Raw genomic sequence first — 16697 nt, 5'->3', positions numbered from 1 at the left:
AGTTCTAAAAGACAATGTGCTACTTATCAAACGCTTATTATTTTTCCAATCCCTGTATTTGTGCTAAGTGATGGTTGTTAGCCAACGTTGTAATATTAGGATTCTTATTTTGGGAGAATGCTGTTGAAATCGCAGTGTATCACTGTAGACACACCTCTGGTACTTTCTCAGTAATATGTTATATCAGTAGTTATCTATAGGCTACGGATATTTTAATGACTCGGGTTGATTCCAATTCTTAAAAGTATTCCACTGTCTGTTTGGCAACTACTGCAATGTGCTAGGATGGATGAAATGTGGCCCCCGCATAGGTAATGTTGTCGGAAATGAGCACGTGCCTCTTCAAAACCTTCACTGCGGTGCCAGAATGTTTGTGGCCAGCACGGTAGGTACCGCTGGTTCTGCCCACTTTCTAGAAGACTGATGGACCAGAGCCCAACAGGGACGTCCTCCTGGCTCTCTACCCACCGCCTGATTTCAGGGGCTGCTTGTCACACAGATGGAAAAATAACTTCCTCCTTCCCAGCTAAATACTCCTTCGCATTCCCTCGGCTCTCTTTCTCTCAGTAAACCTGAGAGTCTGCTCAGCAGCTAGCCGCAGAGCCCCCCAGGTCCTGCACCTCTCGCACTCATCTTGTAGGACCGGACAGTCGGTAGTAGCCGATATCAGTCACCAGGAAGGAGTTTAAGGCTGCTCCAAGTTAATCTGTTTCACCAGGCAGAATATGTAAACATTGAGTGGTTTTAATGGAAAACATTCTTCGAAGCAGCCTGGCGTGTTTTTGTGTGCATTATGAGGAACTGTAGACACGTGGAGGTAATGGATTCAGTTGTTGTCTCCACACCTTTCTGCATCCCCTTGAGAAGTAACAGCTCCTGTCAGCGGGAGGTTTGGAGACTCTTCAGAGGATTGTTCAGTCTCCCCTTATTATTTCTGGAGGTATTGTGGAATAATAATAAGAAAAGAAAAAAAGATAAAAGAATGAAAAAAAAGAGAATGGAATTCATCGAGCTCATAGTCATTAAAATAATCTGAAAATAGCAGCGCGCCATCATCTGTTCCCACAGCACGGGTCAGATACTCAGACACCTCCCAAATTCCTCCTGTCAGGGTAGGGGGCCATTTGTATTCTCTCTCATTAGGCAATTTGACTAATGACCTGCCGTGGCAGAGTTACTGAGGGCCCCCTCTCCTCTCCTCCTCTCTCCCTTTTCTCCTCTCCTCCTCTCTTCCTGCTACTCTCCTCCTCTTTTATCTCCCTTCTCCCCTCTCTCTCCCCTCTCTCCTCTCTCTCCCTTCTCCCCTCTCTCTCCCCACTCCTCTCCGCTCACCCAGGCTCCTGTCTCATTCCCCCCCTCTCTCCTTTCTCCCCACACCACTCCGCTCTCTCTCCCCTCTCTTCTCCTCTTTTCTCTCCCCACTCCTCTCTCTCCCTTCTCCTCTTTTCTCTCCCCACTCCTCCCCCTCTTTTCTCTCCCCATCCCCCTCTCCCTCTCCTCTTTCCCGCCGCAGCCTCGCCACACATTCTCTCCTGGCATGGCACAGATGGCATGCCCCGGCGACAAAGTAAACGACAATATGTCTGGGAGATGCTGTCAGGGCCGGGCACTATTCTTCACGTCAGAGAGGGGCTGTGGGCTGTGAGTGGGCAATAGGGCTCCTCCTGCCGCTTGTCTCTCCTGGAGCCTCCACCATTATCCTGATGACTGACAGGCCGTACGACCTGGACGTGCTATACTGGAGCTGCTCTGCCCGGGGTTTCTGTTCCAAACTAATACTCGCCCCCTGACAGGAAATACACAATCAGTATTTCCACAAGCAAGCCTGTTGAGAAGCCGGATGCAGCTGCGGTATTAACGTCACCTACGATGTGAGTGCTGCTTAGCTATCCGATGGGATTGCCGTGCAGATCCACCTGGATAATCACAGTGGACAGAGATCAATGCAATCCTGTAAGGGGCGGTGAAGCGCCCAAATAAAAGTTCATCAACATTCTCCGCGTTGTCGGTGCGAAGGTGAGGTTCAGGTAGAGCGAGGCTCGCTTGATCACTCCCACGTGGCGCTCCATCCGTCAACGTCAGAAAATACCTCGTAAATGTGGGGGGATCAGATGGCTGAGCGGTTAGGGAGTCGGACTATTAATCAGAAGGTTGTTGGTTCGATTCCCGGTCGTGCCAAATGATGTTGTGTCCTTGGGCAAGGCGCTTTACCCTACTTGCCTTGGGGGGAATGTCCCTGTACTAACTGTAAGTCGCTCTGGATAAGAGCGTCTGCTAAAAATGACTAAATGTAAAATGTTAATGTGTGTGTGTGCGTGTCGGTGTGTGAGGGTGTTTGTGAGGGCTCGGCGCCGCGTTCGAGGAAGCCCTGCCCCGTCCTCAAACAGTCATCCGTCTGAGCCCAGGGACTGGAGATGACAATGCAGCCATTCCTCATCACACCTGGCAGAGCCATTAATAAGGCAATGATCCACACGGGGCCCTGTGCTGACTCTGTTCTTTACACGACCATCAGTCAGACCACAGGGCCCTCGCTGTCTAGCACCTCTGTCCTCAACACCCGCCCCCTCGCCACCTCCGTCGTCACCGTGAGCCGCCACCACGTCATCAGCGCTGCACCTTCATCATCACTACCATCCTCATCATCATCACCCTCAACACCATTGTCATCATCTTGACCGTAATCGCCATCATCATGTCCGCGCTTGTCGTCATCATAATCACCTCTCAAATGTTTTGCTCATGGGGGAATTCTGATCTCACAAAGTGCCAGATTCCAGCAGGAGGCATATGTTTTCCCCTGCATACGTTAAACTGTCATACCCAGCCTGTAATACCCAGCCTGTAATACCCAGCCTGTAATACCCAGCTTGTTATACCCAGCCTGTCATACCCAGCCTGTCATATCCAGCCTGTCATACCCAGCCTGTTATACCCAGCCTGTCATATCCAGCCTGTCATACCCAGCCTGTAATACCCAGCCTGTAAACCCAGCCTGTCATACCCAGCCTGTCATACCCAGCCTGTCATATCCAGCCTGTCATATCCAGCCTGTAATACCCAGCCTGTAAACCCAGCCTGTCATACCCAGCCTGTCATACCCAGCCTGTCATATCCAGCCTGTCATATCCAGCCTGTAATACCCAGCCTGTTATACCCAGCCTGTCATACCCAGCCTGTCATACCCAGCCTGTTATACCCAGCCTGTAATACCCAGCCTGTTATACCCAGCCTGTAATACCCAGCCTGTTATACCCAGCCTGTAATACCCAGCCTGTAATACCCAGCCTGTAATACCCAGCCTGTTATACCCAGCCTGTTATACCCAGCCTGTCATATCCAGCCTGTTATACCCAGCCTGTTATACCCAGCCTGTAATACCCAGCCTGTAATACCCAGCCTGTAATACCCAGCCTGTTATACCCAGCCTGTTATACCCAGCCTGTCATATCCAGCCTGTTATACCCAGCCTGTTATACCCAGCCTGTAATACCCAGCCTGCAATACCCAGCCTGCAATACCCAGCCTGTTATACCCAGCCTGTAATACCCAGCTTGTTATACCCAGCCTGTCATACCCAGCCTGTTATACCCAGCCTGTTATATCCAGCCTGTTATACCCAGCCTGTTATACCCAGCCTGTTATACCCAGCCTGTCATACCCAGCCTGTTATACCCAGCCTGTAATACCCAGCCTGTTATACCCAGCCTGTAATACCCAGCCTGTTATACCCAGCCTGTTATATCCAGCCTGTTATACCCATCCTGTCATACCCAGCCTGTCATATCCAGCCTGTCATATCCAGCCTGTCGCACCAGGGAGAGCTTTCCTGCTGGCCTGTGACTTCACTGATCTTCACTGCCTGTAACAGACTCCAGCTTGGTCGTCAGAGGGGCAGAGCACGCTTCATATCAGCAGCCTCGGGCCAGAAGATTGGACTCACATGACTTCAATCCTCTCCAGTGCCGGACCCGTCACTGGTATGGTGCCATATCCATTTCCTGCCCCCCCCCCCACGTTCCTCCTGAGAGATGGGGCCCTCCAGTATGGATGGTGGAGGAATACTAAGTGAGATCTGATTTAGAATGGAATCCTTGAAAAATAAAGAAGCAGGGCCGGTCTTCAGCCGTGCCTTCATCCGCCTGCGACACACATCCATCACAGGTCGCAATCTGCAGACTCCAGCTTCTGCTTGCTGGCTATCGATTCAAATGTATCCCCCTGCCCCCCCCCCCCCGGGACACGTCGGGACACGAGAACACATGTTTATTCTCTTGTTTTTATGGGCTTAAACAAGCCATCATATTCAGCCAATCACTGCTCCCGGGCAGTTCCAGAGAGCCCCTTTAGCTGTGACTGCAGCTGGAGCAGGCAGGAGTGAGGCAGGCGGAGGAAACGCACGCAGCCTGACCAGCTCTAAGCGAGGTGGATCTGACACACCAAGACTGGATCATGTTGGTGTGGTGGTGGTGTGGTGGGGAGGGGTGAAGGGGGATGGATGTGGGGGCTACAGGGGGAGCATAGATGGCAGCCAAACAGGCTCCTTCTGGCCTTGCTGGCTCTGCACTTACAGTACCCTGATTTACTGTAGGTGTGGGTTAGGGTCGATGTGGTGAGACTGAATGATTCAGTCTTTGCTCTGCAGGCCTGAGGTCCTGAGAGCTGTGGGGCTGGACCACAAAGATCTCGTTGTAGCTGAAATCCACACGAGGGGAAAGCAGAGGAACCATGAATCTGAAGCGAGAAAAGGGGAAAGTCGGAAAAGTGTCCGAATGAAGAATCCGTTTAAACTGCGCGTAATATTTCCTAAGAAACTGCAGTATCAGTTCCAAAAAGCGTCTCATAAGAAGCCCGTTCATCCGTTTATGGTTTCGGTTTCCTGTGCCAGGAGGCTGACTGACTCGGTGTTTGCGCCACAGCGAGAGGAAGTCCAGGAGTTTTCTTAATTTGGAGTTTCAAAGTGAAGTCGAGCAGGTTTCCCTCTCACTCTGGCACAGAGAACCTTTGTGTCCCCTGTCACCCGTCGGTAATTTGGGCTCTAATGTATTTCATAAACAAAGGCCTGCTCTCTAGCCTGTCAGCCTTGACACTCTGGGTATGCTCAGACTGCTTCAGTATAGGGGTTACACCATGAATAATCAACAGTAGCCATCACACCATTTTAACCATGATCATTATGATAAAGGGCATACACTTAATTACAGCCCTGCTTAATTATAGCTCTGTTGAAGCTCGTTTGTTTGGTCAAATGCTAATTATACCACCACCGCTCTTGGCAAGTCCTCGTTTCAATCCACTTTTTTTTTTTTCGCTTGCCGAATAGTGCCGCTTATTTTCATGCAAATTGATATCCGGTGACTGTTTTGTCTCCGTCCTCTCCCCCCTTTCGGCGTGAGTGTGAGTGTGTCTTTGTTTTGGAGTCGCGCATCTCCTCGACGAGACAGAATCTGGAATAATCAAGAGTAATTAAAGTGGAAGGGACTGGGGGGGGGGAGGGGTTGAGGTGCTCAAATACAGTGGAGGATCAGAAAGGCTTTCATCTTCTTGCCATCGAGAGATGCTCGTGGGGGGGGGGGGGGGGGGGGGTGTGTGAGCTGCACTGCTATTAAATATTGTCACATTCAGCCCTGTTGAAATGTTTCATATACAGAATGGGGAGTGATTGGGTTTATCAACTCAGGCTTGTTTTTCCTTTCCTTTCAGTCGTGGATGACATACCCTTCATGGTTTCTGACAAACATACCGGCCCTAGCGGAGAAGTGAGTATTTTAGTCTTCTGTAAACAAGAACCTCAGACTCTTGTCCTCCTCCGTGTGCTAACACTGCTTGTATCTGATCTCTCTCCCCTCATTCTCCTCTCCTCCTCTCCTCTCACTCTCCTCTCCTTTCCTCCCCTCCCTTCCTCTCCCCTCACTCTCCTCTCCTTTCCTCACTCCTCTCGTCCCCTCCTCTCCCTTTCTCTCCGCTTCTTTCTACTCTTCTCCTCTCTCCTCTCCTCCCCTCCTCTCCCCTCACTCTCCTTTCCTCTCCTCTCCTCCCCTCCTCATCCCTCACTCTCCTCTTTCCTCTCCTCCCCTCCTCTCACTCTCCTCTCCTTTCCTATCTCCTCCTCTCCTCTCCCTTTCTCTCCTCTTCTCTCTACTATTCTCCTCTCTCCTCCCCTCCTCTCCTCTCCACTTTTCTCCTCTCCTCCCCTGTCCCCTGTTCTCGTCCCATGTCCCCTCTTGTCCTCTCTCCTCTCCTTTCAAGACTGAGTGAAAAAGAAGTGTGTAGCCGGCCAGATCTGGCTCAGTCCATTTGGCTGGCTAGCTGGGATTGTCACTATAGCCCCTTTTTGTATTGACACGGAGAAGGATAGGATTATAGCCAGGCTTACTTAGCTATCAGCCTAATCGCCATGGCGCTTGTTTCCCCCCCACCCCCCCTCTCTCTCTCTCTCTCTCTCTCTCTCTGTTTCTCTCTGCTTTTGATTTCAGATGCAGCAAGTCAATTTAATGGGCATTACGATCAAATCCCTGGCAGAGATCGAGGAGGAGGTGAGTGGAGGGCGCCACGCTCGGCTGACACTGGGCGCTGCCGGCCCAGAATGCAAAGCGAACGGGTCTGGGGAGGTTGTAATGAAGTATTTGAGACGGCATGGCCCGTCTGGCCCCTCTAAGCCCGGACTGGAGGGCCGCAGCCTGGCTGGGAAAGCCTGTCTGAGGGGGCTCTCACTCTGAGAACCAGAGAGACTCAAGACACTTCAGACGCTCCTGTCTGCGGGCTTCTAAGGCCTTCTTCCTTTCACCTCTCTGGGGGAACAGGAAGTCAGAAGGCCTTGTAGTCTGACAAACAGTGACGCTTGTTTCTGGCTGCAATCAGCCTGCACACACGACAGACTCAGCATGAGGGGAATCAGGGTTTATACCCGGCAAATACAGTCAGTACACACAGCACCTTGTTACCAACCAAGGAGCCTGCAGCCATTTGTTGCTAGGGGAAGAAATCGGAGCTACCTGCATGATAGAAATAGCGACATGCCTTTGAGCCAAAAGTGTGTGTGTGTGTATACGTGCATGTACGTATGTGTGTGTTGGTGTGTGTGGACACATTTGCGTGTGTGTGTGTGTGTGTAGGTGTACTGCCAGTGTGTGTGTGCATTAAAGAGAGTGACACCCCTTCTCTCTCATTAGCGCATTATCTAGGTATCACGACTGGCAGGATGTGACAGACCAGTGTAAGGGAACAGGTGCTGTTGGGTTGGAGATGTGTTACAGAGCAAACAGTCCCTCATCAAACCGGGTGTCTGTTCTGCACCCTGCCTCTGTCTGCTGTCACATGGTATAGAAATCACACAGAGTTGCCATCTTGTCATTTGGTCACCCAGAATGCTCATTGTCAGCTCAGGTAGTACTGTGTGCGCGGGTGCATGTGTGTGTGTGTGTGTGCGTGTGTGGTCGGCCGGTGTGGTCTGCTGATGGTGAAGACAGGACAGTCTGGCAGCTCATCCCACAGGCTCCCTCCCCTCTTCTCGCATCTCGTCTCCTTTCTCCTCTCTTCCCCTCATCTCCCTTTCTCCCCTCTCCCACCTCCACTCCTCTCTTCCCCTCCTTTCCTCTTCTCTGCCCTCCCCTCCTTTCCTCCCACAGCCCCCTGAACACATGATATGTTGAAAAGGGATGGAGGAAGGAAGGGAAAGGTAGGGAAATAGGGATGGAGGGAGGGAATGAGTAGAAGGAAGAGAGGAAGAGAGGAAGAGAGGAGGGGAGGGGGGGAGAGGGGAGGAGAGGGGAGGAAAGGGAGGAGGGAATGAGGTAAGAAAACGGAGGGAGGGAAAGGCACAAGGAACCATTAATTACTGCCGTGCTGGAGCTGATGAAGTAAATGTGAGATAGTGTAACACGCAGGATTTAGTGAAGTGGACGACAGCACAAGATTAATGGTGGGGCCAGGCTGATGGGGATGAAGCCACTGCTTAGCTTGATAATTAGTTTCCAGGAGGAAACATCCCTCACCATTGTGATATTTTTACTTCTCTCTCCTTATTATAACACTAAAACTCCAGCAGTTGAAAATGTAGTTTGTGATTTTTTATTTTGTTTCATAAATACTAAAATAATATAAAGATATAAATAGCTATGGGCCTATGACATTTTATTTTTGTATGATTGAAAGAATTTGGGTCATAATTCAGTGTAGGTTTGTTGGGTGGGATCTCCAAACATGGCATGATTAGTAGGATCACATCCCTGGTAGTCTAGAAGGTTCTGTTTTTAGTCGCTGCTGTACCTTCTGTTGGAGGACACAGTAAACGGACGACATGGTTACTGTAAACGGACGTCATGGTAACTGTAAACGGACGTCATGGTTACTGCAAATGGACGTCATGGTAACGGTAAACGGACGTCATGGTAACTGTAAACGGACATCATGGTAACGGTAAACGGACGTAGGTTCTGTTAGTCGCTGTTGTACCTTCAGTTGTCCAGTAAAGGTCAACATACTCTAGTCAGGTCTCTTTCCCTCTGTCTACAATAGGACAGATTGTTACTGTACTAATTGACGGATTTCTAATTCTATTAAAAATACATACATAAAGGAGATGTACTAGGTGGTATTTAACATATGCACATGTAATTGAGGAAAACTGCGTTAATCACAGTGTTGTAGATAAGAATATTTCCTAACAGGCATCACTTAAGCCATTTCTCAGATGATGTTGGTTCCAGCAATTAGGCATTCTTTTCATTTCCCAAATGACTCGGAAAAACTTGCGGAGATTATAATTGCTTTTAGCCACGCATATCTAATTTGTGTCTTTTTAAGTGTTAATTAGTAAGCGATTGGAGCTGACGTCTCTATGTAGTTCGCACTGCTGAGAAATGTTGTTGTTGGCGGGTTGCTAATGATTTTCAGAGTGAGTGTGTGAGAGCGTGAGTGCCAGTGAGGACGGCACAGGGAAGGTGTGTGACAAGAGTGTTCATTAACACCTTTGCATGTATGCATCTCAGCATTGGCGTGCGTGTGTGTGTGTGTGTGCCGGTGTGAATGTATGAAGTGATGGCTTTGAGACAGCCTGTGTGTGTTTGTGTGTATGTGTGTGTGTGAGAGAGTTTCTGTGTGTGTGTGTGTGTGTGTAGGATAGAGAGAGTGAGAAAGGGAGAGAATGAGAGAGAGTAGAAGAGAGAGAGAGTCTGAAAGGGGGAGTTCCAAATAGAGGTGGCATTAATGAAGACAACATGTCAAATATTTTTGGCGGCGGAGCAGGGACAGGAAATGAAGCTTTGCTCATCTGGGGGACGGCTGCCCATGTTCTCCTGTGTCACTGTCCTGTCAACCTGCATGTAAAAGTGGCAGACAGTGATCCATGCTCTTCCTGATAACACCCCAGTCCCCCATCCATCATCCACACACACACACACATACATACAAACACACACCTGTTTATTTATTTATTTTAGCCAGGTGTCTTTTCTGAATTTCATTATAACTAACTGGCTTTTGACATGTGATGCTTCTGTGTAACTTGAATCTTCCTCCAGATAGATAAGAGATAGAGAGTGTGGTGGTCTATTCTCCAGTCACTGCCATGTTGGAAGACGAGAATGCGAATTTCAAAAAGCAGTTTCAGTGATCTCACAGCATCACCTAGTGCTGTGATTCAGTATTGCAGTTTGTTTGTGTATTAATATAAATATTTTTTTTTCATCTGATCATTGTCACTGACTGCTATTACCCTTATGAAGGGCATGTTAGACAACGGGAAGACAAATCATTTTAGATTTACTGTCTTTAGTACAGCCTCAAGTGTAAAAGTTAATAGCTTAGTCACACCTATTCTGAGATTTTGTTTGTCCACTAAAGAAGAAATATAGTTAGAAATTCTAAATAAATGGTTGACTGACTACTAGGCGTTTTCCTCTCACTGGTGTCATGATCACATGTGTCCACTAGGGGTCAGTATTTACCCATATTTCTTCTTCAGACTCCATTTACTGGCCCAACAAAGTTTTAACTCAAAGTCAAAAAGCATATATGCGCTTGTCTTTGTTTGTGAGTTTAGGCATGAATGTGTGAAGAGAGTAATATGTTTCCCCATTGTCTTAATGATCTTCTGGATTCGTGTTATGTTGCAGTTTTACTACAACTTCAGCACGGAGCGCAGTGTTGCCCAGGTGTAATCTCCTTCCACCCGCCCAACCATGCGGGAATCAGACGCAACATTCCTGACATAAAACACCTTCAACATGGATCACACTTCCAGGAAGAGCTGCAGTTATTTTTTATTGTGAATTTACAATAGCAATAATTTGTTTTAATTTATGAGAGTAACCAATGAGAAGTGCTGTGTGTATTGTGATTTATGACATGTGTCATAGGGTTAAACAATGTGTTTCATTATTATATGAAGTATTAGCTCAAGTATGGCCTTTAAGGTGCTACACTTAAATGTAATACTATTATTTTAAATGTAATACTTTTATTTAAAAATTATATAATTATATCTTTTAAATAATTAAAATATATTTCCAGTTTACAATGTTTACTTTGAAAAAAAAAAATAAGTGTGATAGTTAAAGACCTGTGATCTTGTGAATGTGTGTCTTGGTGTTAAGAATCAAGTGTCCATATATGGTAGAAGAAGAACTACAACTACCTGATGTATGACACCATCCATCTATCTTTCTGTCAGTCTCTCTCTATTCACTCTCTTCCTCACTCTCTCTTTTTCTGTCCATCTCTGTCTCTCTATCTCTCCCACTCACACTCACTCTCAGACAGAAACCTACTCTCGAAAACCTCACAGTGCTTGGTGAGACTCATGTTTTTTTGGGTTAGACTATAGTCTGCGGTTTGTACCTTAACACCTGCTGAAAAAAATCTCACTAATGAAGATATCAGAACCTGTTTGTCCACCTTAGTAGAACCAATTAGTTTGAAAATGGCGTTCATGTAATCATCCCCACATCCTTCATTAGACACGCCTGCTAATTTTGTGAATTTACAAATTCGGTCGACAGCATTGGTATATCTTGAAATTCCTAATAGCTTTTGGCTTTTGGTTATTTACAGGTGTGTAGCGATGTGAAGAAAAGATGACAACCCTGGGAGCATTATGGTCTGTCTTCTGTTCTGTTGGATGCAGTCAGACATTCCCTGAATCCTCCTGTTCTACGTTCGTTCATGAGGGTGACACCTATCTCCCCGGAGCAAGTGACAGCCTCTGACAGGATTCCTCTCTACAGTACTCTTAAACTGCACACTGCTACACATACATGTGCCTGTATACACACACACACACACACACACACACACACACGGACGTCTTACAAGAATAGGCGTTCTTATTGAAAACAGTACCAGCTCATCCTCAGAGTGAGGCTGAGATAAGCAAGGCCTACAAAACGAGGGAATGACATAACCTCTCTCCTACTCCTCCCTCTTTCTCTCTCTTTCTTACTGTGCTGGTTCCCCCCCTCCCAGCCCCTGCCTCTTTGTGAGTGTCAGTTGTTAGCTTGCCACAGTATCTCCCATCCCACACCTTGACTAGCATTAAACCCCTTTTCACCTGATCCATCACATTCTGACTGCTCCCCCTGAGCTCCAGCAGATGTGGAGAGGTTCATGGTGTCCCTGGGTCTCCCGGGCGCTGCCGTCCGGGAGCTGGGCAGGTCAGCCAGTCCCCTCAGAGCCTGTGGCTGGTCCTCTGGCCTGGTTCTGTGGGGGCGTTGTGGTGGTGAGCAGGAGGGAGAAGGGCCCGCCAGATGAGCTCTCAGAACCACAGCTCCCTCACAAGCCATGCCCAACGCCCGCCCCTTCAAAAAGCCGACTCACATGGTTTCACTTTTCCTCCCCGCCCCCCGAGTTCCACTTTATGATATAGAAAAGAATAATGATATTCAGAGACCACACTGTAAAATGAAAACGGCGAGGCCTTGCGTTTGGCCCTCTGTTTTGTGTAAGCCCTGCTGAAAGTTGAAAGGCCTGACTTGCCCATGTGCATTTTAGTGGAGAAGAGTTTTTTTGGAGGGGGCATGTTGTGTATCTAAGCACAACACATGTTCATCTATTTTAGGACACATGCGTAAAACTCCCTCGCTATTCCTGTCGTTTGTCATGGCACGAGACATAATTTTCTTCTTTTCTTTTTTTTTACCCTTGACCCTGTCCCACTCTGCGCGGTCCTGGGTGTGCTTCAGAGCTGCGTTAGCTGCAGAGGCAGCCAGATGTACCAGGGTCATTTTTAACCTCACACCAGTGAGCATGACATGGATCAGTGTGGAAGCATGAAGAGCGAGCTGGAGGGGTGGTTTGGGGAATGGGGAACAGGAAGGCTGTATTTATGAGGTGGTTGGAGGTGCTGTGTTAAGACTGGCTTAGCCCCTCACTCGGCCCCTGACAGCCCTGTTTCCCCTCTCTGTGGTGACCTGGGACGGGGAGGTAGTGGGTGATGGCTGGAGCTCTGTCAGAGACCAAGGCCAGAGACCAACTGAGAGGATTTGGCCGAGTTTGCAGGTTCATCCAGAGCAGTGTTGGGGGAGGTGTTGGGACAGTTAGTACACTAACAGTCTGTTAGCTCTTAGCTGCTGTGGACCAGTGCACTGGCGCTGTCTGTTCTGTGATGTCGTCAGGCAGGAGAACAACCCGCTGAGGCTTGTAGGAAGAGGGTGGACATGTGGTCCTGCCTTCACCTCCACTTTAACAAGGCCCAACAGGACACCGGGGGAACAGGGATATCACAACCATCTTGTCTCACCGTGTAGCAGGCAGCACGGTGAGTGATCTCAAACAGCCACGGCTGTTTTGTCTCTTCCCCTCTCGCTCCCTCTCTGTCTCTCCTCCCTCTCTCTTTCTCTCTCCCGCTTTTCTTCCCTGTCTTGCTTTCTTCTCTCCTTCCCTCTCCCTCCCTCTCTCTTTCTCTTGCTCCCTTTCCTCCCCCCTGTCTCTCTCTTCCTCCCCACACATCTCTCCTCTCTCCCTCCCCTTTCTGTCAAGGCCATGTGAGCTGCATTACTGTAATTGAGCAAGGATGGAGCGGGGCGTGAAGTGATCTCTCTCTCCCTTTCCCTCTCTCTCTCTTTCTCTCTCTGTCGCTCTCTCTCTCTATCTCTAAAAATCTCTGTTTGTTTGATGACCAGTTAGTCTTTTTTGCCCTCAAGGGAGCTCTACAGTCTGAGGAGCCAGTAACACACAGATCAATTAACTCCTTTCAAGTGAGATCAAAGTGGCTCTGCACTGTGTCCAGACCTCTACACAACCTGCTAGTCAATTATCCCCGGCTAGGACGGTGTGCTCTGATTGGACAGACCGAGCCAAACTGCTGCCACAGGTCTCATATGTTGCAGCTTGTCGTAAACAAGGCTGATGTGATTGGTTCGAACTTTTAATGGCTCCCTTCTCAGTGGAGGTATCAGAAGGAAGAGGACGACGCTGACAACAGCGTAGCTCCAACACACCGTCCCTGATGGAGGCCCGATGCCAGCCAAGGTGTGGCTAGGCATAGCAGGAGGGGGGAGGGGGGAGGGGGGTTTAGCTGGAGGACACGGGCTCACTAGGTCGTCTGGAGAGTGAAGAGAGGGTCGACCTGCTCCACAGACAGGTGCGGTGACCCTGTCCACCTACGGAGGTGCCATGTACATTTTATTGGACATTTACTGCTGGCCTGGGTTCTTTAGCCCGGCCACCTGGTAGCAATAAAGACCAGCAGCTCCTGAGCCGGCCTGCCCACAGGATCTGTTTCCCCAGGGACACCGGGCTAGTTAAGATGTTTATTAAGTTGAAAGTGGTCCGGGGGGAAAACGTTGAGCCGTACTGAGAGATTTGGCCCAGCAGTTTTCTTGTTAGTCGGAGCACTCCCAGGAGGCCTGGGGGGTTGTTGGTTACAGCCAGGACCAGGGGGGGGGGGACAGAGGTCAGTTCACAGGGCACAGGTTCTCCAAACTGGTAACCAGGCCCAGGGACTGTGGTGGGACAAATTCCTGAATACCAAAAAGATCACAGTGGAACAATCAGCCTCTCTCTCACACCTATACCTGAGAGGAAGTTGTTTTTTCTTTCTGTCCTTACATCATTCAGTCTGCCCATACAATATTCATAACACAGGCCTATTGGAAGTTGATTACATTTTTTTCTTTAGTATGAATTAGTCTTCATATGTTTCTGTTTAGCTGTTAGAATTTTAACTCCTAACATTTGGCTGGTTAACTAGTCAAACCAGTCAATTATTATGCTTGCTGTGACCTCCTGACCATGAGTTCAAAGCCTTGTATTCTAGCCCCAGATGGGCTTGCCTAATAATGCCAGTTAGCCTGCTAGCCAGTTAGCCAATTAGCCTACTAGCCTGTTTGTATCTTTACCTTCAAACCTGCCAGTTAGCTATGGAAACAAATCAGGGACATGTTGTTTAGAATTTTAAAAGGCATTTAAAACTTAATATTTACATCTAAGAACAACCGGAAAAAAATTTGCCTAGAATTTTTTCACCTCAGATTTCAGTATTAAGTATTCAATTCCTTATAACATTATAGATTATTGATTATAACATTGTTACTGATTTGCTTTCATAGTTAGCCTCCTAGCCTGTTGGCTAGTCAATCGGTCCCAGGCTTATTCTGCTCTGGGTCTCCCCCTTCAGTCTGGTTAGGAGAGAGCAGCTACAGGCCTTGCAGCAGATGTAGTCAGCACATCCTGTTTAGGGCAGTGATTGAGACAGGGGGAGGCATGGGGAAAGGTGGGTGGGGTGGCGGTGGCGGGGAGAGGAGTGCTCGACTCTGCCTAATGTTCAGGACAGATTGGAACGCCTCGCTGGTGACAGTGGCTGTCTAGATCCTCACCACCAGATCCGCCCAGCTGAAAAACATCTGTTAGAGTTCTACCTTCTCTCTGAAGTCCAGCCTCTTAATGACACACACACACACACACACGAGCACAGACAGCCACGCACGGACACACACATGGACGCACACACTCACACACATGCAAGGACAACCACTCACACGGCACACACACACACAGGTACACACACACATACAGATGGACACATACACTCATTGAAATTGGTCCCCAAATCCACAGTGAAATACTCATTTTTATTGAAGTTACTGAATGAAATGATGACTAACAATGACAATTATTTGATTTCATTGTTTACTTGGCAGTGTTTTATTTTAATCTGAGATTGGTATCTGGCCCCTGGTTCCCATAACATGCAATTGGATGTCCATGCCTGTTGAACTGAGGTCAGTGTTTCCAGAGCCGTCTGTGATCGATTCACCATTGAGTAGTGTTGATGATGAAAAAGGACTTATGCCACTTGGTAATAAAAAGTATTTTACCCATAGCAACATGCAGAGCATTGAGAACACATGTAATTAAACGGCATTCAGCAGACCTACCGCTTCATACACAACCAAAGGCCTGGAGATCTATATAGAATGTCTTTCAGTCCTTGTAGCCACAAGGTCTGTAGGCACATGTAATTTAGACAGCGCACATATTATTTATGCGCCCCACATGAGAAAAATAAGTGTATGCCTGTTGTGAATGGCATATGTCCTAAGATCATTCAGAGAGCCTCGTGCAGGCTTGCGTATGTGCTGGAGATACATTATGTTTCAAGAAACAAAGAAAAATGCAATAAATCTTGTGTGGAGTTCAGACTGTATTGCCATTGTAGACACTGAAATCAGCCGGAAAACACATCAAGCACATACGTATCATCTGTAACTCATGTATGTTCACACATTTCTGTGTCGAATTCAACAGGTTTGTTCTGATGAGATCGGTGTTGTTTGCTCAGAGCAGTCTGCTCCGGCTTGTCTGTCCTCTCTCACAGAAACAGTTCCAGCCTCACCGGCCTGCTCACTTCTCCAGATGTTGGGAAATGGGGTTCGTACGAGCCCTTCTCTGGCCATGTTCAGCCCTACTCTGGCCCTTCAGACTCTGCATCCCAGCTCATAGATGTGCAAAAGATCCTTACCAAACCTAGATCTCACAAGCCTTTTAAACAGTCGCTTGGCACGTTTTTGTGTAATGCCTCAAAACAATGTAGGACCTGAGTTATATAGAAGTAGCATGGTTAATCCATATGAATCTTCCTGGCCCTTTGAGTGGTGTTCACAGTGTCGGGTTGAGGTGCTGCCCTGTGCTCTTTGGATATGACACCAGGCAGAGGAGAGATGAGATACCCATGGCACTAAAGACAATGCATTTTTTTATAAAGCGATCTAGTGCAACGATTCTAGTGACCAGCAGGTGGTATCGTTGTTGTTCTATATGTTTTAGAATGCAAATATCTATTTGAGAAGTGGCTTCGGGTCTTTCGCTAAAATTGAGTTGATATTCATATTATAAGAACGTGTTGGTTTGGTTAAAGATTAGCTGTGTGTTTGTCTTTTGGGTATGTATTTACTACCGTACAAAATGTTTTTTTGTTACTATAGGCAGCCTATATTTGCATGCAGTAGGTGTTTTAGCGTCGAATGTTCATCTTAATGGCACTTTTGGTATAGGACCACTAATTGATGGATTCACAAATTTTTTATCAAACGATTGTCAATCGATGGTTGCACTTGCAGGTATATATTTTTTAAACGTGGAAAACTTGACCTCTTTTATTTTACACGGGCTCTCGAGGAAGGAAACCCGTTAAAATGTGACTGAAGTCACTTCAGTCATCAAAATCCTCAAACACTGCAATCGTGTTCTGTGTTTTGGCC

At 47.8% G+C, this 16697-nt stretch overlaps 1 protein-coding gene across 1 annotated transcript in view; it reads left to right on the top strand.

Annotated features, from left to right (window-relative positions):
* mvb12bb (multivesicular body subunit 12Bb) overlaps positions 1-10194 on the top strand; it is a 32004-nt gene extending 21810 nt beyond the window's left edge. The window contains exons 8-10 of the mRNA XM_047013917.1: positions 5704-5759; positions 6477-6536; positions 10116-10194. Of these exons, the coding sequence (XP_046869873.1) occupies positions 5704-5759; positions 6477-6536; positions 10116-10160 (161 nt within the window). The 3' untranslated portion in view covers positions 10161-10194. The remainder of the gene's footprint in view (positions 1-5703; positions 5760-6476; positions 6537-10115) is intronic.
* The last annotated feature ends 6503 nt before the right edge of the window (positions 10195-16697 follow it).

Source organism: Hypomesus transpacificus, unplaced genomic scaffold, assembly GCF_021917145.1.
Source record: "Hypomesus transpacificus isolate Combined female unplaced genomic scaffold, fHypTra1 scaffold_208, whole genome shotgun sequence".
In the NCBI taxonomy this organism is placed as follows: Eukaryota; Metazoa; Chordata; class Actinopteri; order Osmeriformes; family Osmeridae; genus Hypomesus; species Hypomesus transpacificus.
The sequence above is the reverse complement of the archived record's forward strand: the minus strand, read 5'-3'. Positions and strand labels throughout refer to the sequence as shown.